The 23,834-nt window shown below is 41.3% G+C and overlaps 1 protein-coding gene across 1 annotated transcript in view; it reads right to left on the reverse strand.

Moving 5' to 3' along the window:
• STK3 (serine/threonine kinase 3) overlaps nt 1–22,314 on the reverse strand; it is a 356,889-nt gene extending 334,575 nt beyond the window's left edge. The window contains exon 1 of the mRNA XM_054499924.2: nt 22,085–22,314. Coding sequence (XP_054355899.1) covers nt 22,085–22,110 — 26 coding nt within the window. The 5' untranslated portion in view covers nt 22,111–22,314. The remainder of the gene's footprint in view (nt 1–22,084) is intronic.
• Nucleotides 22,315–23,834: the final 1,520 nt, after the last annotated feature.

The following is a 23,834-nucleotide window of genomic DNA, read 5'->3' on the forward strand; positions in this document are numbered from 1 at the left end:
TGCCACTGCACTCCAGCCTGGGCAACAGAGCAAGACTCTGTTTCAAAAAAAAAAGAAAAAAGAAAAGAAATAGTAAAAACAATAACCTGTTAATCAGTCTTATCCTGTGAGTGAATTCTGCTGCTGAGTAATAACATAGCCTTATTATCTTTAGGAAAGCTAATACTTCTAAAATGAATCTTTAAAATGGGTACAAAAAATTATAAAATCAGTTTTAAAAAATTAGTCCATTATATTCATTCAATATACACTTACTGAATTTGTAGACAATGTTACCTGCTAGGGTAATCCAAAGAAAATTAAGTTATAGTCCTTGATAACCAAGAGGCTCCCAATCTAGTGGGAAAGATAGATGAATAAAAGCTAAATGAAACATAATAATAAAGGTAGCTGACATTTATTAGGTTCTTTTTTTTTGGCATTGTGTTGACACTTAATAAGCATTTTCTTTCTTTTTTTTTTGAGACAGAGTCTCACTCTGTTGCCTAGACTGGAGTGCAGTGGTGCAGTCTTGGCTCTCTGCAACCTCCACCTCCCAGGTTCACGCAATCCTCCCACCACAGCCTCCCAAGTAGCTGGGATTACAGGTGTGTGCCACCACGCCTGGCTAATTTTTGTATTTTTAGTAGAGATGGGGTTTCAACATGTTGGTCAGGCTAGTCTTGAACTCCTGGCCTCAAGTGATCCGCCCACCTCGGCCTCCCAAAGTGCTGGGATTACAGGCGTGAGCCACCACACCTGGCCAAACAAGCATTTTCTTATTTAATCCCTATAACAATCTTTTTGGTAGTTACTACGATATTCTCAGTTTTTAGATAAGAAAACGTTAAGACTTAAATGACTTCCTCAGTCACTTGAGTAATAAATGGCAAAACAGAATCAAACCAAATAAACCCTGTCCCAGATACAATATAGTGTCTCTCATTATTAGGATGCTAGTAAACACCAAAGTGGACTCTATCAGTTCCATCAGTTACTATCAAGTATAACACAATAGTCACCTTTTTTAATGTAGATATCCTTTTGGAAATGTTCCCAGGAATTTCTTATCTTCAACTCAACTAGTTATCTGTACTTTGAAATACACTATTACAACCATTAACCTATGAGCCTCTAGAGCATAGGATTCAGTAGTTTCTCTTCTCCCAGTGCTATACAATGTATGCACTCAAGAAATATTAAACAGATGAACTTTTAGCTTGTTTTATGCTTCCTAAATTCCAAATCACTATGCCATATTACATAATAGTTGGTCTAGGTCAATAGCAATTTCATTTATGTTATTAGGAAAATGTGGTATGAGAGAATCAGAGAATAAAATTCTGAAGTGCTAAATTATGGTGGTTATGCTAATGGTGGAACACTGCTGACCGTATAAGATGAACCAAGATACTCTTCCTCCAGGGACTTCTTCCTAATCTTCTAAATGTCCTATAAGCCAAATTTCATAAGAGAACTGGAAATGTGCAAAACTAGGGGGTAGTTTTGTTTCTTGAAAAAATCTGGTGATAAAGATCTGAGCTAAAAATAGTGAGAATGATGGGAAATAATTCAAGAGGTATTTCAAAAGCAGAATCATTTCTCACTACATGCAAGACAGAAATCATAACTAACTGCGGAACCTAAGACCTTCTCAGTCATCTCATTTCTGTTTCCTACAGCCTAGCCAGAGTGAACTACTCCTTAAGGGTCCTGAATTCTCACATAACATTTTAAAACTCCCACAATAATTGTAATACAGGCTGGGCGCGGCGGCTCACGCCTGTAATCCCAGCACTTTGGGAGGCCGAGGTGGGCGGATCACCTGAGGTCAGGAGTTCCAGCGTGGCCAACATGGTGAAACCCCGTCTCCACTAAAAATACAAAAATTAGCCAGGCATGGTGGCGGGTGCCTGTAATCCCAGCTACTCAGGAGGCTAAGGCAGGAGAATTGCTTGAATCCAGGAGGCAGAGTTGCAGTGAGCCGAGATCATGCCACTGCACTCTAGCCTGGGCGACAAGAGCAAAACTCCGTCTCCAAAAAATAATAATAATAATAACTGTAATATAAAAAGCAGATAGTGTGCAGTCACTTGTATGTTACATAAGAAATAGACAGTAGAACACAGGAATGGGAAAGGCATTCAAATTTTGTATTGTAAAATGAACAAATGAAGATAATGCGGGAGACCTTCATAACTGATTTGAGAAGGAAATAGCAGCTATCTCTTCATGATGAGATAATACAGGCCCTGCCTCTATATCACCATTTTCTCTTACAACATGATCTTCCCCTTCTCTCTGCCTGTCAAAATTAACCATTTCCTTAAAGACACAATCAAAAATCTTCTCTGGGAAGTTTAAAGAAATCACCTGCTCACTTCTACCACTGTCCCCACCCATCCACACAAGCACACACACATACACAAAGAACTAGTCCCACTGTCTACTATGGTCCCACAGCACTTGGCACCTGCCTCTATTATAGTACTTAGTACAGTGATTCATTATTCCTTTCATTATTATGTACTGTATGAGAATATCACTAGAGCTAGAATATGAATTCCACAAAGATATGGATCATGTCTTATCTAGCCTATTTCCATTAAATACCTACCACAGAACCTCACACACTACTGTTTAAATAACATATCTGATAAATAAATGAATAAACAAATGAAAACAAATTTGCTAACTCCTGGAGACCTAAAGGAACCTCAAAATGTCTGTGACTTAAAACATGCCTTTATGGGAAAAAAAAATCTATCTTCCTATATAAACCCTTATGGCTAACCACGACCTGCTTCAACTTAAATCAGTTTTGCTACCACAGCAATAAAAAATACACATATATGGCTAGAAGTCGATGCAAAGGCCAAAAGCATCCCTACCAGGGCTGAAATGGCCAATGGGGATATTCTAAATTTTATGGTTGCAAAATGACCCAATTAATCTTAGATTTCAGCAAAGTATACATGCTAACTGAACAAAGACAAAGGTCACTGGAGCTCAAGTCATTATTCTAAGTGACTCTAAGCTGTTAGTCCCTGTGTTAATGGAGCCTGTTACACAACCCAGTATTAGAAAGCACTGGAGCTCAGAGGGAGTATGCTACCCCATGCACATTTCCCAGGTATCATCACAATAAACTTCTATTACTGAAGATAATCTATGTACTTCTCTACCTTGAGTCTTAAAAGACCTAAGTAACAGTAAATAATATAGGAAACCAAGCAGAGGAAAGAATCACACACCAAATGTGAACTGGAAAAAGTGACAATGCCAATTAGTAAAGATTAGGTGGGCCGAACACAGTGGCTCACGCCTGTAATCCCAACACTTTGGGAGGCCAAGGCAGGCGGATCACAAGGTCAGGAGATCAAAACCATCCTGGCTAACACAGTGAAACCCCGTCTCTACTAAAAATACAAAAAATTAGCCAGGCGTGGTGGCGGGTGCCTGTAGTCCCAGCCACTTGGGAGGCTGAGGCAGGGGAATGCCATGAACCCGGGAGGTGGAGCTTGCAGTGAGCCGAGATCGCACCACTGCACTCCAGCCTGGGCAACACAGCGAGACTCCATCTCAAAAAAAAAAAAAAAAAAAAAGATTAGGTAGAAGGTGAGGATTCAGTTCTGAACATAATGCCTTTAAGGAGACAGTAATCAAATATTTGGGTTTTTGGTTTTGGGGGTTTTTGTTTTGTTTTGGAGACAGAGTCTCACTCTGTTGCCCAGGCTGAAGCGCAATGGCATGATCTTGGCTCACTGCAACATCTCCCTCCAGAGTCCAAACAATTCTTGTGCCCCAGCCTCCCGAGTAGCTGGGATTACAGGAGCACACTACCATGCTCGGTTAATTTTTTGTATTTTTAGTAGGGATGGGGTTTCACCATGTTGGCCAGGCTGGTCTCAAACTTCTGGCCTCAAGAGATCCAGCCACCTCGGGCTCCCAAAGTACTGGGATTACAGGCGTGAGCCACTGTACCCGACCAGTAATCAAATGTTATTTAGGAGACTGGAAATAGTGAATAAGACTGAGTACAAAAATTCCAAGTCTCAAAAGTATTTGTGGGTCATTTCAATCAAATTGAAGCCATTACAGTAGATAAACTCACCAAGGAAATAACTATGCAAAATAAATAAATAAAGGAGGAAAAGATAGAAAATGCAAAGTCACTGTCAATTATGCACTGTGAAGATCAGTTCATAACCGAACATAAAGCAGGCAGAGAAACAGAGGCAACAGGAGAATCAAAATGCCAGAGAAAACTTCAAGAAACAGATATGAGGAATGTTAAGAACAGAGAAAAAGTTTCTGGTCTTGCCAAAACAATAACTAATTTGCAACCTAGAGTAGTTTCATTAATAAACAAGGCCTGACCATGTTGGAAGGCTGAAACAGAATACACTCATAGAAACAGATTTTTAAACTGGGGGGCAAAAGTGTGATTACAAGAATAAAGTCCTAAGAGCTATGGAAAGGGACATGTTCAAAAGTCAGATAAAAGGAAGAAGAGAAGAAATTGTCGTGTGACAGCAGCAAAAATTATGTAGAACAATAATCAAATGAAATTAAGATGAAAGTACATAAGGCAGCACCTCTTCCTAACAGCCACTGTATTTCAATCTTCTCTACGAAGTAGCAGAAAGCATCTGTGTTAAATTATATGAAAACATGAGGGCAGGACAGGAAAGAAAGTGTGAAGTGAGAGGACTGGAGCTGTTTCTGAAAAGTCTGCAAACAACAAAACACAAGAAACAGCTCAGTCAGTCATAAAAGGCCTTAGGGCAGAAAAAAATGAAGGGACTATATTTGGTCCTCTTTCTTTATTTTCTCTGTTTCCAACCTTGGAACAGCAGTTTGCAAGTTTGTGGACTAGTTGTAACTTCTGCTAAGGATGTCTCTTCAGTTTTGAAGAGACTCAGGAAAAGTTCAGAAGAAAGGAGAGCGCTGTTTATGATTGGCTAAAGGCTTTTTTTTATTATTGTGGCAGAATATACACAACATAAAGTTTACTATTTTAACATGTACAATTCAGTGATCCGTACATTCAGCTCTTGTGCAACAATTACTGTTATCCATTTCCCAAACTTTTTCATCATCTATAATATGGTGATCTAGTAAGAAATTCCTGGCACACTGCCCCTAAAACCTTTGGAATTTCCTGAATGATAAGGGTGGAAGAATTATCTTTTGCTATTCATAATAAGTCCCTTTCAAACATATTTGAGCTTATGCTAACGAGATGACTCTTGGTAGGCCCCTACAAAGCTGCAGAGGAGTGGGTAGGGAAGCTGGTCACCCAAGAAATCAATCATGTGATTACACAGTCAGAACTTTCAGCCCGACCTCCAGGGAGGGGAGAAGGACTAGAGACTGACCTAATCACCAACAACCAATAATTTAATCAATCATGCCTACAGGGTGAAGCCTCCATAAAAACCCTAAATGATGGGACTCAGAGAATTTCTTCTGGATCGATGAACACATCCACGTGCTGAAAGGGTGATGCACCCCAACTCCATGGAGACATAAGCTCCTGCACTGGGGACCCTTCCAGACCTCACCCTATGTGCCTTTTCATCTGTATATCCTTTATAACAAACTGGTAATAGTAAGTAAAGTGTTTCCCTGCATTCAATGAACCATTGTAGCCAATGATTGAACTTGATTTGTAGCCAAGTCAGAAGTACCAGAGGCCTGGGGCTTGCAACTGGCATCTGAAGTGGTGGAAGTCTTATACAACTCAGTCCTTAACCTGTGGTGTCTGACACTAACTCCAGGGAGGTAGTACCAAAACTGAATTAAATGCTAGGACAGAGAACTGAGAGCTGTGGGGAGAAAACCCCATGTATTTGGTGTCAGAAGTCTTATAAGTGTAGAAAAAGTTTTTTATCATCTCCAACCAAAACTCTATACCCATTAAATAACTTTCCATTTTCCACTTCCCCATAGTCCCTTGTAACCACTATTCTACTTTCTATCTGTTTCTATGACTTTGACTATTCTAGTGGAATCATACAAATTTGTCCTTTTGTGTGTACTTTGCTTCAGTTAGCATAACGTTTTCAAGGTTCATCCATGTTGTAACATGTATCAGAATTTTATCCCTTTTTAAGGCTGAATAATATTCCATTGTATATATATACCACATTTTGTTTATCCATTCATCCACTGGTGGACACGTGAGTTGCTTCCACCTTTGGGCTGTTGTACATAATGCTGCTATGAATATAGGCACACAAATATCTTGAGACCCTGCTTTCAATTCTTTTGGGTATTGCATTAATCCATTCTGGCGCTGCTATAAAGAAATACCTGAGACTTGGTAATGCATAAAGAAAAGAGGTTTAATTGGCTCATGGTTCTTCAGGCTATACAGGAAGCATAGCAGCTTCTGCTCTGCTTTTGGGGAAGCCTCAGGAAGCTTCCAATCATGGTGGAAGGCAAAGGGGGAGTAGCACTTCACATGGCCACGTGGCCGGAGCAGGAGGAAGAGAGAGAAATGGGGAGGTGCTACACACTTAGAAACAACCAGATCTCATGAGAACCCTATCACAAGACCAGCACTGTGGGATGGTGCTAAACCATTCATGAGAAACTGCCCTCATGATCCAATCACCTCCCACCAGGTCCCACCTCCAACACTGGTGATTACAATTTGACATGAGATTTGGGCGGGGATACAGATCCAAAGCATATCAGGTATATACCCAGAAGTGGAATTACTGAGTCACAAGGTAATTCTATGTTTATAATTTCTTGAGGAATTGCTACACTGTTTCCCACAGTGGATGCACTATTTCACTCTCCTACCAGCAATGCACAAGGGCTCCAATTGCTCCACATCCTCAACAACACTTGTGATTTTCTGCTGTTTTTTTTTTTTTTAATAATAGCCATCCTAAAGACTATGAAGTGGCATCTCGTTGTAGTTTCGATTGCATTTCCCTGATTACTAGTGATGTCAAGCATCTTTTCATGTGCTTATTGGCCAATGTATATATTTTCTTTGGAGAAATCTCTATTTAAGTTCCTTGCCCACTTTTTATTTGGGTTATTTGTTTTGGCGAAAAGCTTTTAAAGAGAGACACAAAGGAAGGCTTTCTGTACAATCAGATCTAGCTCTCTAATCAAAACTAATTGGTGACATAATTTGGATGTTTGTCCCCTCCAAATCTCATGTTGAAATGTGATTCCCAGTGTTGGAGGTGGGGCCTAGTAGGTGTTTGGGTCATGGCGGGGGATCCTTCATGAATGGCTTGGTGTTGTCCCTGGCGATGAGTGAGTTCTCACTCTATTAATTCACAAGAAAGCTGGCTGTTTAAAGAGCCTGGCACCTCCTCTTCTCTCTTGGTCCCTCTCTCTTCCCATGTGACACATCTGCTCCCCCATGCCTTCTGCCATGAATAAAAGCTTCCTGAAGTGTCACCAGAAACTAAGCTGATGCTGCTGCCATGCTTGTACAACCTGCAGAACCATGAGCCAAGTAAATCTTTCTTCATAAATTACCCAGTCTCAGGCATTCCTTTATACTAGCAACACAAAACAGACTAATACAATTGGTATCTGCCCTCTAGATCTTTTAGGAAACTAATCATGGAGAAGAGGCACTGGCAAGAGTGCTAACCCAGCAGAAGAGAAAAAACTTCCACCCCTGAGAACAGAGATTTCTTCTTCATAAAGTGCCTTCTACCTGATTTCAGTTCTGTAACTGTCAATCTTTTTCTCTTCTGGCAGATTTCCCTATCCACTAAAGCATAGGTTTTAATGATCACACTGCTGGTAGCTGTATCACTACTAATAGCAGCTACTTAATGAGTCATAAGTGTTACTGCTATGTGCTAGGCATGATCCTTCATCTCATATGTGAAATCTCATTTAAAATTAAATCCTACTAATGATGCCGAGAAGATTATCATGGTTCTTACACAAGGATGATATGCAAATTCATTAAGTGTTCCATTAAAAAAAAAAAAAGAAAAAAAACCTCTTCTACCCTAGCAGTTTCATCTTGAATACCGTTAAAAAAAAAAACATACATCTTTAAAACACATGAAAGGTTTTCATCCTTTAGTCCTTCAATGTAACATTATTAAACGATGTCAAAAAGTCTCAAAGTTAGCATTAAATAACAAGCATTTTCTAAATTATATTGAGGAGTCTGATCTTGAATCCACAAAATAAAACACCTTTTCTACATTAACTACAGGAAGTACATTTTTAAGTCAAACTAGTAAAATTAAAGGTTTTTGTTGTTGTTGTTGCCGTTTTTGAAACGAAGTCTTGGTCTGTCGCCCAGGCTGGAGTGCGGTGGCACTGCAGCCTCCGCCTCCCAAGTTCAGGCAATTCTCTTGCCTCAGCCTCCCGAGTAGCTGGGATTATAGGTGTGGGACACCATACCCAGCTAATTTTTGTATTTGTAGTAGAGACAGGGTTTCACCATGTTGGCCAGGCTGTTCTCGAACTTCTGATCTCAAGTGATCCAGCCACCTCAACCTACCAAAGTGGTGGGATTACAGTGGTGAGCCACCGTGCCTGGCCATTTTTTTTTTTAATCCTACTCCCTTTTGCCTTTTAAAAGCTCAACATTTTATAAATATTTAGCAAATGTTTAGCTCTGAAGTAATAAAGTTGATTTTTCTTAAAAAATTCAACTAGAACTAGAAGTAAACATTGTCTTTTTATACTCTTAGAAAGTTATGTGTTTCTCATGAAAAAATGCTCATCATCACTGGCCATCAGAGAAATGCAAATCAAAATCACAATGCGACACCATCTCACACCAGTTTGAAAGGCAATCATTAAAAAGTCAGGAAACAACAGGTGCTGGAGAGGATGTGGAGAAATAAGAACACTTTTACACTGTTGGTGGGACTGTAAACTAGTTCAACTATTGTGGAAGTCGGTGTGGTGATTCCTCAAGGATCTAGAACTAGAAATACCATTTGACCCAGCCATCCCATTACTGGGTATATACCCAAAGGTTTATAAATCATGCTGCTATAAAGACATGCACACATATGTTTACTGTGGCACAATTCACAATAGCAAACACTTGGAACCCACCCAGATGTCCATCAATGACAGACCGGATTAAGAAAATGTGGCACATACACACCATGGAATACTATGCAGCCATAAAAAAGGGTGAGTTTATGTCCTTTGTAGGGACATGGATGAAGCTGGAAACCATCATTCTGAGTAAACTATCACAAGGACAGAAAAGCAAACACCAAATGTTCTCACTCATAGGTGGGAATCAAACAATGAGAACACTTGGACACCGGGTGGGGAACATCACACACCAGGGCCTGTTGTAGGGTGGGGGAGTGAGGAGGGATAGCATTAGGAGATATACCTAATGTAAATGACAAGTTAATGGGTGCAGCATACCAACATGGCACATGTATACATATGTAACAAACCTGCACATTGTGCACATGTACCCTAGAACTTAAAGCATAATAAAAAAAAAAAAAAAAAAAGCAAGTTATGTGTTTCTTCAAAAGATGCTAACAACGTCAGACACACTTTTTAAACAGTTTGGAAACTGTCTTCAGAAACAAATGCTTTACAATCAATATTTCATTTAATCTTCACAAAACTCAAGGAGAAGGTAGTATATAACTTCCATTTTACGAGTATATTCAGACAGAAAAGCTAAATAACTTGCCCACCACTGCATTTCAGTAAATGGCAGAGCTGAGATTAGAGCCAACATCGATCGGACTCTAAAGCACCAGCTCTTAATTGCTTCACTTTCTATTATTGTTTTGATAGCAAAATAGATGTAATCTGATGATCTCATAGTGTATTTACTTTTATAAAACAGTATTAAATTTATGGGGGTTTAATGAATTATTGGCACCATAAAGACCTGAAACCATCTAAGAAAATAAATGCTCTGCAATAGAAGAGCTTTTTTAATTATATGAAAGTCTTGTTTTTCAACTCTATCATACCATTTCCTCTTAAGTTGGGCTCTTTGCCCAAAAGTACTCTAAAATTATAATTTTCTGGCAAGGAGTTTTAAAAGAAGCTGAAATTTTCTCTTCTTCTTTCACCCTTGGACTCTAATTTTTATTATCTAAGAATTTTCTCCACTTATCATAAACTGGAAAGTGATATGATTTCTTTACATTTCTTGTAACAAACCTATACAAAGTTAACAAACACTGCAACATACTCCCCATCCCTAAGACATGTTATTACATTCGCTTTCTTAATTACTAATTATTCAAAAATCACAAATTCAGAAAATATAGACAAATTTGAAAATGCTCTAACATATTCATGTCCTATTAAAATAAATTTGAAAATTCCCTAACATATTCATGTTCTAGTAAAATAAAAATTAAAAATAATTTTATTAGAAATATGAACACCTAGAAGGCTCATACATTTTAATCCAGTTCATTGTAAGTATTCTGAAATAACCATACCTAGATTTGAGAATTAAAAAAGGCAACTGAATCTTTAATTGATTTTTTTCTTTTCTTTTTGAGATGGAGTCTCACTCTGTCGCCCAGGCAGGAGTGCAGTGGCGCGATCTCAGCTCACTGCAACCTCCACCTCCTGGGTTGAAGCAATTCTGCCTCAGCCTCCCAAGTAGCTGGGACTACAGGTATCTGCCACCATACCTGGCTAATTTTTTTTTTGTATTTTTAGTAGAGACAGGGTTTCACCATGTTGGTCAGGCTGGTCTCGAACTCCCGACCTCAGGTGATCCACCTGCCTCAGCCTCCCAAAGTTCTGGGATTTCAGCCATGAGCCACCGCGCCCAGCATTTTTTTTTTTTTTTTTTTTTTTTTTTTTTTTGTCACCCAAGCGCAGTCCAAGCTGGAATGAAGTGGTATAATTGCAAGTCACTGCAGCACAACCTCCTAGGCTCAAGCAATCCTCCAACCTCACCCTCCCAAGTCACTGGGACTAAAGGCATGCGCCACCACGCCCAGCTAATTTTTTGTCTGTTGTAGAGACAGGGTCTCACCAGGTCACCCAACCTGGAGTGCAGTGGTACAATCACAGCCTGCTGCAGCCACAACCCCCCAGGCTCAGGCAATCCTTCCACATCAGCCTCCCATGTAGCTGGGACTACAAGCGTGAAACACCACACCTGGCTAATTTTTTTATTTTTAGTTTACTTCAGTTTGAGACAGCGTCTCACTCTGTAGCCCAGGCTGGGGTGCGGTGGCATGATCATCGCTCACTGGAACATCAACGTCCCGGGCTCAGGTGATGCTCCCACCTCAGTCTCCTGGCTGTGACCACAGGTGTGCACCACCATGCCCAGCTAATTTTTGTATTTTTTTGTAGAGACCAGGTTTTGCCATGTTGCCCAGGCTGGTCTCGAACTCCTAGGCTCGAGCAATTTGCCTGCCTCGGCCTCCCAAGTGCTGGGATTAGTGCAAGCTACTGCACCCAGCCTAAAATCTGCTCTTATCAACAGTGGTGTTATTTGTCTTGGATTATTTTATTTTCTATCTTTTTCATTTAAAATGACACTAGGTCATCTGAAATATTTAGTGGTGAGAAAAAAGTGAGACTGGGTATTAGGATTATAGTGGGTCAAAGAGCAACCAGAGAAAATAGGAAGAACATAAAGATAAAAGTCTACTCTGAATAGTCTGTATCACGTAATTTGAATTTATATATGCCCAATTTCTGTCTCAAACTTAGAAAATAAATGTGTAGTGGAGAAACTATCCAGAGAAAGGAGCTCAAAACCACCAGTGCCATCACATTTTTTGGCAGAATATCCCATAGTTTGAAAGAAAAAATCAGTTATCCTATCTATGAATAAAATGCTATTAAAAATAACAGGATATTAGTTATTAGGATATTAGTCTCCAGGTTAGGATCTTGAAATATCATTTCTTACTAAGAGAAACCATGGCTTTTTGGAGAAATGGATGATTCCAGATCTAGGACAAGAAATATACAAGATGGGCCCCAAATATCACAGCAGACAACAAGGAAACTATCAAAAACCACTAGGATCATGTTATCTCCTGAAGAGACTCCCACTAACCAAAGATGAGACAATTTGCGCTTCAATGAAAGTGATTCCAATGGATTAAATCTATCAAGTATGTTTAAATCCATCTTCTCATAATGGCATTTAAAAGAAAAAAAAATGGCCAGCTTTGGAGGAAGACAGGGAACTAATTCATTATCTTGAAAACTCGTAAATAAAAGGAAAGAATCAAACATTTATCCTGTCTTTCCTTTATCAACAATACCACTGGGTAACTAAACAGAAGATGAGGGGAAGTTACTTTTTATAAAAACATTCCAATTAATAAATGAAAGCAAAATGATGTATTTAGAATTTCATTATTTTGCAACACCCACTAACCATCCACAGCCGCTAACATCACAAAAAAGGAAGACAATTAGACATTAAGATATTCCCATGGTCTTGCCAAACCCCACATATATATATATATCACAATGCCTAAGGGATCGAACTTGAGTCTGCTCCATCTCTGGATCCAGCTGCACGGTTGCAGAAAATACAGAAGACAAAGGAACATGTTGAACTGACCTATATGAAGCAATCAGCAAAATCCAGACTCTGGGAAACTAGTACAAACAACCTGGGTTCTCCAACAGGAAAAGGAAAAGGATGGAGGACTAAAACTAAAGATTAAAAGTGGCAACTCATATCAAAACTGCTTTTTGGGCTGGGTGCTGTGGCTCATGCCTATAATCCCAACACTTTGGGAGGCCAAGGCAAGACCACTTGAGCCCAGGAGTTCAAGACCAGCCTGAGCAACATGGCAAGACCCCATGTCTACAAATACCCAAATTACCTGGGCATGGTGGCCAATGCCTATAGTCCCAGCTCCTCAGGAGGCTGAGGCAGGAGGATCCTTTGAGCCCAGGAGGGTCAGGCTGTAGCGAGCTGAGATTGCACTACTGTACTCCAGCCTAAGTGACAGGGCAAGATCCTGTCTCAAAAAAAAAAAAAAACACACACACACACAACCTAGAGACAGTGTTTCCCTCTTGTTGCCCAGGCTGGAGTGCAATAGCACAATCTCAGCTCACTGCAACCTCCACCTCCTGGGTTCAAGGGATTCTCCTGCCTCAGCCTCCCGAGTAGCTGGGATTACAGGTGCCTGCCACCACGCCTAGCTAATTTTTGTATTTTTAGTAGAGATGGGGTTTTGCCATGTTGGTCAGGCTGGTCTTGATCTCCTGACCTCAGGTGATCTGCCCACCTCGGCCTCCCAAAGTGCTGGGATTACAGGTGTGAGCCAAAACTTACTATTTCTTAATCATCAAGACTAACCTACAGTATCTAGCAATGCACATTTGGGTTATTACTACACAAGTCAGGAAAATGATTACTTACAGGGAAAGGCCACTGTGATCTATTTCTCAACCTAAGAGGTGATTACAAAGGTATCTGCCTTATAATAATTCATCAAGCCATACATGTGTTTTGTACTAATGTTTTATTTGGCAATAAAAAGATTTTTTTTAAAATAGCAGGTTACCAGCACACCTGAACATTTCAACACCTAAAAAAGGCTAGATATGTTTTCCATTCTCTACTCTAACTGAGTGAAAACAATAGGATAAAAATAGAAATCAGGCCGGGCATGGCGGCTCATGCCTGTAATCCCAGCACTTTGGGAAGCCGAGGTGGGCGGATCACCTGAGGTCAGTAGTTCGAGACCAGACAGGCCAATATGGTGAAACCCCATCTCTACTAAAAATACAAAAATTAGCTGGGTGTGGTGGCACACGCCTGTAGTCCCAGCAGCTTGGGAGGCCGAGGCAGGAGAATTGCTTGAACCTATAAGGCAGAGGTTGCAGTGAGCCAAGATTGCGCCATTGCATTCCAGCCTGGTAGACAGAGCAAGACTCCATCTCAAAAAAAAAAAATATATATATATATATAGAAATCAGTGTGCATCATTTCCTCCCTACCCACTTCCTCTTCTAAAGGAACCACTTAATATCACATTTTAGGCCAATCAGATTCACTTTCTTGGGATTATGAAATTCCAAGAAAGAGATTATAGATATCCAAACCTGTTCTTCTCCCAGTCTTTCCTCATTCCCCAAGTTGTTTCAACTCAAAACACAGGAGCCAGGATTGATTGATTTTTTCTTCCCTCATTCCCCACATCTAGTCTATCAGCAAGTCCTTCATTTATAACTCCAAAATATCACAAATCTCTCAACTTCTATCTCCACTGACTCTACCATCTCAAACCACAAACTATTCAAATAGTTTCCTAACTTGTTTCTCTTGTATTCTTAACCCTCTACAATCTACTCTACCCAAAGCAGCCAAAAGGATCTTTTAAAAACATAAACTGCTTAAAATCCTGCTTAAAAACCTTTAATGACAGCACACACAGCTCTGACTTAAATCCAAATTCCTTTCCATGGCCAGCATCATTGAATCCATGCCCATCTCTCTGAGCTCATCTCTAGCCACTGTCCTCTTCTCCAATCCAGGCACATTGGTCTCATTTCAATTCCTCCCACACATTAAGCTCTTTCCCACCTCCAGGCCTTCTCATAGCTTTCCCCTCTGCCTGGAATACTTTTCCCTTGCTACTCACATGGATAACTTCTCAATGTCAGGTTGCAATTTAAATATCGCCTTCTCAGAGAAGCCTCTGCCAACTGCCCTATTAAGCAGGTTTCACCATCTTTCTCTACACACTACTTATACCTTTCATAGCTCAAGCTCCAACAAGAGTATATGTTATATGAGGGCAAAGAGCCCACCTGTTTCATTCACCAATGAGCATCTGGAATGTGGAAAACAATTAATAATTACTGAATGTATGAATAAACGAGGAAATGAATGAAGTAAAGGCCGAATGCCAATTTTGCCATGAGTAGTGATCAGTAAGTAAAGAAAGCCAGTTTTCAGAAAAAACAGAACACAGCAACACAACAGAGAACAGGAGACTATGTGGCTTGGTTCCATAAAGAGTCAAGAAAAGTAGCTGCCAATTATAAATTATAAATGTGTGTGTGTGTGTGTGTGTGTGTATCAAGATAGCAGAAACATCTGAAAAAATTACTCAGTTCACCTCTACACTAAGATGTCTGGTATTATATAAATCTATAAACTAATTCAGAACTCAAAATAATACTACCTAAACTAATTATCATTAATGTGAACACTTTGTAATTCTCATTTTGCTATGAGTCATCTTTCAAGATATACTCCTATGATGTACTTTCAGAAATTCAAGGTAATCTTCATGTCGATATTCATAGTATGTATGCAAACAATGAATTTTTTGTTTTGTTTTTTTTTTTTTGAGACAGAGTCTCTGACGCCCAGGCTGGAGTGCGGTGGCGCAGTCTCGGCTAGCTGCAAGCTCCACCTCCCGAGTTCATGTGATTCTCCTGCCTCAGCCTCCCAAGTAGCTGGGACTACAGGCACCCGCCACCATGCCTGGCTAATTTTTTGTATTTTGTTTAGTAGAGACGGGTTTCACCATGTTAGCCAGGATGGTCTCGATCTCCTGACCTCATGATCTGCCCGCCTCAGCCTCCCAAAGTGCTGGGATTACAGGCGTGAGCCACCGCGCCCGGCCCAATGAACGTTTTTGAGACAGAGTCTTGCTCTGTTGCCCAGGATGGAATGCATCCACACGATCATGGCTCACTGCAGCCTCAATCTCCTGAGCTCAAGCAATTGTTCCACCTCTACCTCCCATTTATGTAAATGTGTGGGTCTGTACTGAGTCTCAGTATCAATGAATTTTTTTTTAAAATGTTGAAAGCCAGTAATATATGATGGCCTGAAGTGTTCCTAGAGTCAACCAAAGACTGAGTTTCTCTAGTTGATGTGCAACAAAAGTTTGTTTACCAGAAGTATTGCAAATTTTATTGCCATACTCCCTCTCTCCAAGAAGGAAGAGCCAACTGACTATTCCCATCAGCAGGGCCTAAAGCAATCCTAATCAAGTTAATGCCATCCTAAATTAACCAAGAAAAGCCAAAGGGAAGACAGCAGATGCTTTAGGGACCAAGTTAATTCAGAGACGCTCCTGTTTGGTTGGTTCTTTTCCCCTTGGACTAACTACTTTGAACATTTTGTCCACTTGCCTACCTCTAGAATTGGAAATTTTCCCTAGGGCCTTCCTCTGAGTCTGCTGGGGTTTTTTTAAGCGTTCTTAGAGTTCATCTTCTCAAAGACAACTCCAGCTCTCTATTTAGTCAATCTCTCTGATATACACACAATTTTACTTTCCAACATTCCAAGGAAACACAAATTAGAAATATACACATAAAATGACATCCACCCCTCTTCTCCCTGCAATATCTTCGTGATATTCCTACTATCTACTTAACTGGTGTGTTGCTTTGTCTCACCCACTTCCATTAATGAGCGCTGAGAGTTATCTGCTGTCTCTCTCCATTCCTAATTCCTGGCCTGAGATCCGGGATACAGATGCTACAAGTTGATGTGGGCTCTTCATGCTGAAGAATTCATGAGTACTTTCTACTTAACTCCTCTATATTCTCAACCAGACCCCTTTGCTTTTTCATTCCATAATAATCTGTTTTCTGATGGGTAATCCATCCAAACACTCATTTGCCCTTATGAAATTAGTGTTTTCTAGCTTTCCATTTGTGTGAAGGGACCCTAACATGTGACTTCAACCTTCAATTTTATTTCCCCCAAACTACCCTTTCACACTATTAAAAATAATAATAAAAAATTGCCACAGAATCCAACTATAGCTTAAATTAAAGAACTCACCTGTCTTGAGAGTAAGTATGCTTCAATAGCTTATTCTTTTACTATCCTTTTAGTGTTTTCATTGTTCAATGCTAACCTGCCCTCCAACCATACCTCAATCAACGAATTACACATTTTAAATAACTACTAATGCTATAACCTATTTGAGGAACAAGCCTATCTGGTGAAGTGTCTCACTCCAGCAGTGATATTCTGTCCTCTCTTTGACAAGTATTAAATATATTTTTATGCTACCCACCTGTCTATCATAGAGACCCACCTCCCTTCTATGAAGGTTCCACCTGGTGAAGAGCCCATGTTTTCTGGTCATTTACCTTTCTACCTATCAAAGCTGGACTATTATGTGGTCATTTTTCTCTCAGCTAGCAGTTCCCCTATAAAAAATCCAATAAATTCGGCCGCACGGTGACTCAAGCCTGTAATCCCAGCACTTTGGGAGGCCAAGGCGGGCGGATCACGAGGTCAGGAGATCGAGACCATCCTGGCTAACACGGTAAAACCCCGTCTCTACTAAAAATACTAAAAAGTTAACCTGGCGTGGTGGCGGGCGCCTGTAGTCCCAGCTACTCGGGAAGGTGAGGCAGGATAATGGCATGAACCTGGGAGGCAGAGCTTGCAGTGAGCCGAGACTGCGCCACTGCACTCTGGCCTGGGCGACAGAGCAAGATTCCATCTCAAAAAAAAAAATAAAAAAATAAAATAAAATCCAACAAATTCCATCTAACCAGAATGCTAATTAATAATCATTTAATAAAGGAGTCCCCAACTCCTTTACAGCACAGTACAGTGGATCAGTACTGGTCCATGGCCTGTTAGGAACCAGGCAACACAGCAGGAGGTGAGCTGTAAGCGAGCATTACTGCCCTTGCTCTGGGCTCCGGCTCCTGTCAGATGAGCGGTAGCATTAGATTCTCATAGGAGTGCGAACCCTATTGTGCTGTGCATGCAAGGAATCTAGGTTGCACGCTCCTTATGAGAATCTAACTATTGCCTGATGATCTGAGGTGGAAGTTTCATCCTGAAACCATTTCGCCCCCAACCAAACCATCTGTGCAAAAATCGTTTCCCACGAGACTGGTCCCTGGTGCCAAAATGGTTGGGGATCTATGATTTAATGAATTTCCCTTCCCAGAGGGAAATCCTTTTAATAACGACTTTGGCCAGCTTGGGCAACATGGCAAGACCTCATCTCCACAAATAAAAAAAAAAAAAAAATTAGGTATGGTGGTGCATGCTTGTGGTCCCAGCTAATCGGGAGGCCGAGGTGGGAAGATCACCAGAGCCCAGGGAGGTCAAGCCTGCAGTGAGCCATGATTGTGCCACTGCACTCCAGCCAGGGCGATAGAGTGAGACCCAATCTAAAAAAAAAAAAAAAAAAGTTAAAAAGGAAAAAAAGGACTTCTGAAGACCTCAGTGACAGGTATGTTAAGGAAATCTAAGGAATCTAAAAACTACTCTGGTACCTCAAGTCGGTGACATGGGTGACCACATCTATTGCCTATGTTTAACACAAACCTTGTTAAGGAGACCAAATCAATGAATATGAGGGTGAGAGGTGCCTTAAAAATCACCTAGGTCTCTGAGTCATGATTCTTGAACTTGGCTACACACTGGAATCTCCAACTCCCAGAGGAGAAGAAGATGCCCAAAGAAGCAAATTTCAAAGTCAGTGACAAGCCCAGGCCTAATACCCATGCCTAACATTATGTGTTGATATGTGTACATACATACATATATATATATACACACATACATACACACACACATATATATGTAACATACTAAAAATATAAAGGCATGTATGGGAAGGACAAATATCCAATTCATGTCAGTGATTACCTTTCGGGGGATGGGAAGGGAGTGTAATTGAGAAGAAATACACACGGTGGCTTCAAATGTATTGGTAATATTTTTATTAATATTTCTTAAACTGGGTGGTAATACCTAAGTATCTATTAAATTAGGCTCTGTTCTCTTTTTTCTTTTTGTTTTGTTTTTATTTTTATTTTTGTTTCTTTGAGACAGGGTCTCACTTTGTTGTCCAGGCTAGAGTGCAGTGGCACAATGATAGCTCACTGAAACCTCCCACTGCTGGGCTCAAGCAATCCTCCCACCTCAGCCCCACAAAGTGCTGAGATTACAAGGCGTGCACCACCGCAGTAGGCCCTCATTATCTTTTGGATATCTAAAATTTTGTAATAAAATAGAATAAAAAGATGGTATATAATCAAATGGATATCACATTAGGAATTCAGTGAAATATCTCAGGCTAGAAAGTACTCAGAAAACATACTTTATGAGGTAGGCTTTGATGGAAGAATAAAACATAGATTATTCTTCAGGCAAAAAGTAACACAAACTTTTCTAAAGGAAAAGTGTGAATAAAGGTAAAGCTGGGAGTACCCACAGCCTATAACATAAATAAGGGGCCAGGCACGGTGGTTCACGCCTGTAATCCCAGCACTTTGGGTGACCAAGGCAGGTGGATCACCTGAGGTCTGGAGTTGGAGACCAGCCCGGCCAACATGGCGAAACCCTGTCTCTACTAAAACACAAAAATGAGCTGGGTGTGGTGGCACCCGCCTGTAATCCCAGCCTCTCAGGAGACTGAGGGACGAGAATCGCTTGAATCAGGATGCCGGAGGTTGCAGTGAGCCGAGATTGTACCACTCCATCTCAAAACAAAACAAAATAAAACAAAATAGTTTTGAAAACCACTGGACTAAAGTGTCCAGCTAGAAGGTACCGCTGCAATTCAAAAGTGAGGGTCATAAAACCATGGAATGGGTGTTATGGGGTAGTACTCTTGAGAAAGAAAAGAGAAAAAATTAATCCACCAACTTTTTAATAGAAAATTTCATAGGCTCTAGTGACAAACTAGATGGGATAATGAAAGAGTAAGACCTACCTGAAAAAATAAAAAATGCCAACTGAGCAGCAGCTTCTAGTCATACTTGAACATCAATGACATTGATAAGGCCATGTAAAAGTCAGCGCTAAGCAAGTGTTATTCAAGGCAGAAAAGCAAAATGGCACTTTTATAAGGATTAAGAGCAGAATAAGCAACAGAGACCAGGAGATTACAGAAAAAGAGGACCACTACATCATGGAATGATAAGAAAGAGAGTTTCAAAAAGAGCCATCACTGTATACGACAGGGTGCACCGCCTTTGTAGCCAATCAGATGCAGAATTCTGGCACTTTCTCCACTTGACCAAGTTATTTAACATCTTTGAACCTCATATAATAAGGAAAACATAAGTTAACAACTAACACTGTTGAACACATACCGGCTTCAAATATATCAGTCAAATTTTATTTCTTAAGCTCAGTTGTGATACATAAATATTTATTAAATTAGTCCCCATTATCTTTTGTTGTTTTTGTTTTGTTTTTTTGAGACAGGGTCTCACTCTGTCCCAAGTGCTTTACATATCACCTCATTTAATCCCCACAATACATTTCACAGATGAAGAAACTAAACTTAGAACTAGCATAATAAGTAGCAGAGCCAGGATTACTATTTCTTAGGATTTAAATAATGTATACTTAAATTTCCTGGCAAACAGGATGACCTCAAAACGAGTAGCTATATTTCATTATTAGGAGATAATAATCAATAGGGGCAAAACTGCCAGTAATTCCTGTCATAGCCTTCCACGTGGCAAACTCTCTCAACATCCTCATCTATAAATTACGATTAATGCCTATAATCCAACCTACTCCATAGGGTTGCTGTGAGGATTAAATATTATGAATATGAAAATTCTCTAAAAAATGTTAAGAGACATTCAAATATAAGGGATTGCTGTCACATACCTTTTGCCTTCAAAAATGCTTTTGTGGCATTTTTGTTCACTACTTCAAAATAAGACTCTCTGAATAAGCTAAAAATAAGTCTGTTAAAAGTGCAACCACCACTTTGAAAAGTATAAATCACCATAGAATTGCCGCCTACACCTGCCCCTGACTCCTCCAGGTTCTCTAATGTCTCCACAAGGGCAAGGATTCTCTTACACCTATAATGAAACTCTGATAACTTACAGTACAGCTAATCAATAGAGAGCTGCACTTCAGTTCAGAGCTGCTCGAACTGGCCTATTGTGTTTTCTCAGAGGTGCTCCTTCCAGTTCTTCCAGAAAAGAAAAAAGTGTCCAATTCTCTTATATTGTATTAAAACGGTGCCCAATGAGTAGAATGCAGATAACTTACAAAATGCTAGAAAAGAATCTATCAATTGACTTGCTCAAGGGCTCTGACAGCAGGTCCCTTTTGGAAACTCCTTCACGACCCCCCCTTTTTTCACCTGAACAGATGGCTTCCAGGCTTCAAAGCTCACACGTCTAGTCACACAATTCACAATAGCTCCCGAAGTTCCTAACTTTTCAATTATCCCATGTTCTTGAACACACCTTTCATCTAAAGATCGCTAGCTGTCAAAGCATACGAACTCTTTAATCTTCACAACAGCACTGTCTGAGAGATTACTATCCTTATTTTATAAGTTAAAAATGAAAGACTGAAGTTAAATGTTTTAGCAACATCAAAGAATTAGTTAATTCATTCTTGGGGAGAGAGGAATGCATACTATAAACTTCTGTCAATGGACAACCTAGATTTGGCTTCCTAAGATCATTGCAAATATTAGCTCAAACACATCCCACTCTTGTATGCATACATTTCCAACATAGGTGTCAAAGATTAAATATAAACTATTAATAACAGTAAATACCATACCAAAGCAGCATTATTTTTACACGCAAAACTATATTGGGGGAGGGGGTTCTAATTTAAACTTCCCACTGTCTTGCATCCATAAATACTTTTGAACTTGAGGGGGTAGGGGGAAGAACACCTGTCAGAGCAGCACATCCACAATGTTTTACAGACTGTGTAGCTATTAATATTTAATTCCTTAAGCCGTAAGCAAACCACCTTCTCAAAAAAAACAAAAGGCAGTATTATGAAGAACATTTGCCAAGAAAGTCTAAGTGGTTGTAAGAAGACCAATAATTCCCTGGCCTTAAGTCTTCCAGGCTTCGTGAACTTGCCACGAGGGATCACCTCACCCGCCCCGGGAGGTCAGGCCGCAGGGAGCCCGGCGCTGCCCACCCGACTTTCCACGCGCCAGACCCGCCGGCCGCAGGGGAGGCTCCGGCTCCCGCTCCCCTTAGGCCCCCCCTCGCCCGTGGACAGACGCGGCGGGACACTCGGACCCGCCTCCCGACCTCGGCGCGCCCGGCTCGGGGCCGGCGGGCGGGGAGAGGGTCGCAGCAGGGCCTGGCCTAGCCACTCCCGCCCCGCGGCCGCCGGCGCCGCTTCCCTCCTTCTTCCTGCTCCCCGATTCGTTACCTCTTAGGCGCCGGCGGCTGCTCCATGGCGGCCGGGGGCAGAGAGAGGGACCTGGTGGACGGCGAAGGCCGAAAGGAGGAAAGGAGCCGGGTCACCGGCAGGCCGAACCTAGGGAACCACAGAGGGAAACTCTGGGAACTCGGACCAACTTTCCCGTAACTCCGCGGCGGATCTCCCTCCCGCTTGGGAGCGCGGCTCCTCCCGCCCCGCCCCGCCCCGCCCCCCGGCCGCCGGCCGCGGGCCGCCCGCCCGCCTCTGGCGGCGGCCCAGAGAAGATGGGCGGAGCCGGGCGCCGCGGCGGGGGGCGGAGCCTGCCGCGGCCTGGGATGGCGGGCGGGGCCGGTGCCGCGGCGGGTGGGCGGGGCCGGGGACGAATGCCTGGCTGGCCCCAGAGCCCAGTGACCGGGAAAAGGAGAAGGTTCCGCTAGAGCTAGGGGGCGAGGCCGGAGCCGCTCTAGGCTGGGGAAGGGCAAGTCCCTCTGAGCTGGCCCAGAGCTCCGCCCCTCGCCTGCCCTTGCTACGGTTTGCCCTGATCCAATTTGACTCATTTATTTGGCTTTCCCAACGACACATCCAAACATCGTGTGAATCCGTTTGAAGTATTACTTTCTCACTGCCCACGCTTCCCTCTCTAGTTCTGTTTATAATTATCGGTTATGTTTTCCCCCAGCCATTTGACATCTGTAGGCCACAGTACTAGGGATACTTCTGGAAATTCTTGTTTGATTTTTATTGTGAACAAGCTCCTCGCTACATTTCACAATAATTACATCTAATTACCGAGAAAATAATTCGTGCAGTGAGTCTCGGTGCACCAAATTCAGTTGCACTGGGCCCTTGCAGCTGTCCCATTGGGTAACCTGGCAAGCCTGTCACAAATTATGTTGCCAAGAAGAATACTCAAGAAAAGTTTGTTTCCTACCCTCTTTGGTCCTATCCCCCAACCTGATCCCGGCAGCCCTCATCCCATTGTAATCTGACCACTGCATGCATCCATATTGTGGGTATACTTTTAACCTTAAATTCCATATATAGATACCTTTCACATGACAATATACAGCTGCTACATGAGTTTACTTGTTTTTGTCAGAAATTGTCAAGATGGGCCAGGCGCGGTGGCTCACGCCTGTAATCCCAACACTTTGGGAGGCCAAGGCGGGCGGATCACTTGAGCTCAGGAGTTCAAGACCAGCCTGGCCAACATGGTGAAACTTCGTCTCTACTAAAAATACAAAAGTTAGCTGGGCGTGGTGATGCGCCTGTACTCCCAGCTACTTGGGAGGCTGAGGCAAGAGAATCACTTGAACCCGGGAGGCAGAGGTTGCAGGGATCCGAGATCGCGCCACTGCACTCCAGCCTGGGTGACAGAGCAGACCTTGTCTCGAAAAAGAAAGAAAGAAATTGTCAAGATGTAGAGTTACATAGAATTTTCTTGGAGGTTAGAACAACAAATATGAAGAGAATGTTAAATAAAGGAAACGAATTTGAAGAGAAAGTTGAATAATGTGAATATTTGCCCAAATTAAACTTGACTATTAGCAGCTAATACAAGTTTAGTTTAGTCCTCTTTTTGCATTAAGTTTCACTATGTAATAAACTTACACTATTTTCAAACCATTATATTCTTTCCTAAAGTTAGTTATTTTAAGACCATTCATTTTTGAAACTCTAATTTTGAGAACAAGAAAAAGGGTTTTTTTTGTTTTGTTTTTTTGAGACAGGTTCTCACTGTCCCCCAGGCTGGAGTGCA

Source organism: Pongo pygmaeus, chromosome 7, assembly GCF_028885625.2.
Source record: "Pongo pygmaeus isolate AG05252 chromosome 7, NHGRI_mPonPyg2-v2.0_pri, whole genome shotgun sequence".
In the NCBI taxonomy this organism is placed as follows: Eukaryota; Metazoa; Chordata; class Mammalia; order Primates; family Hominidae; genus Pongo; species Pongo pygmaeus.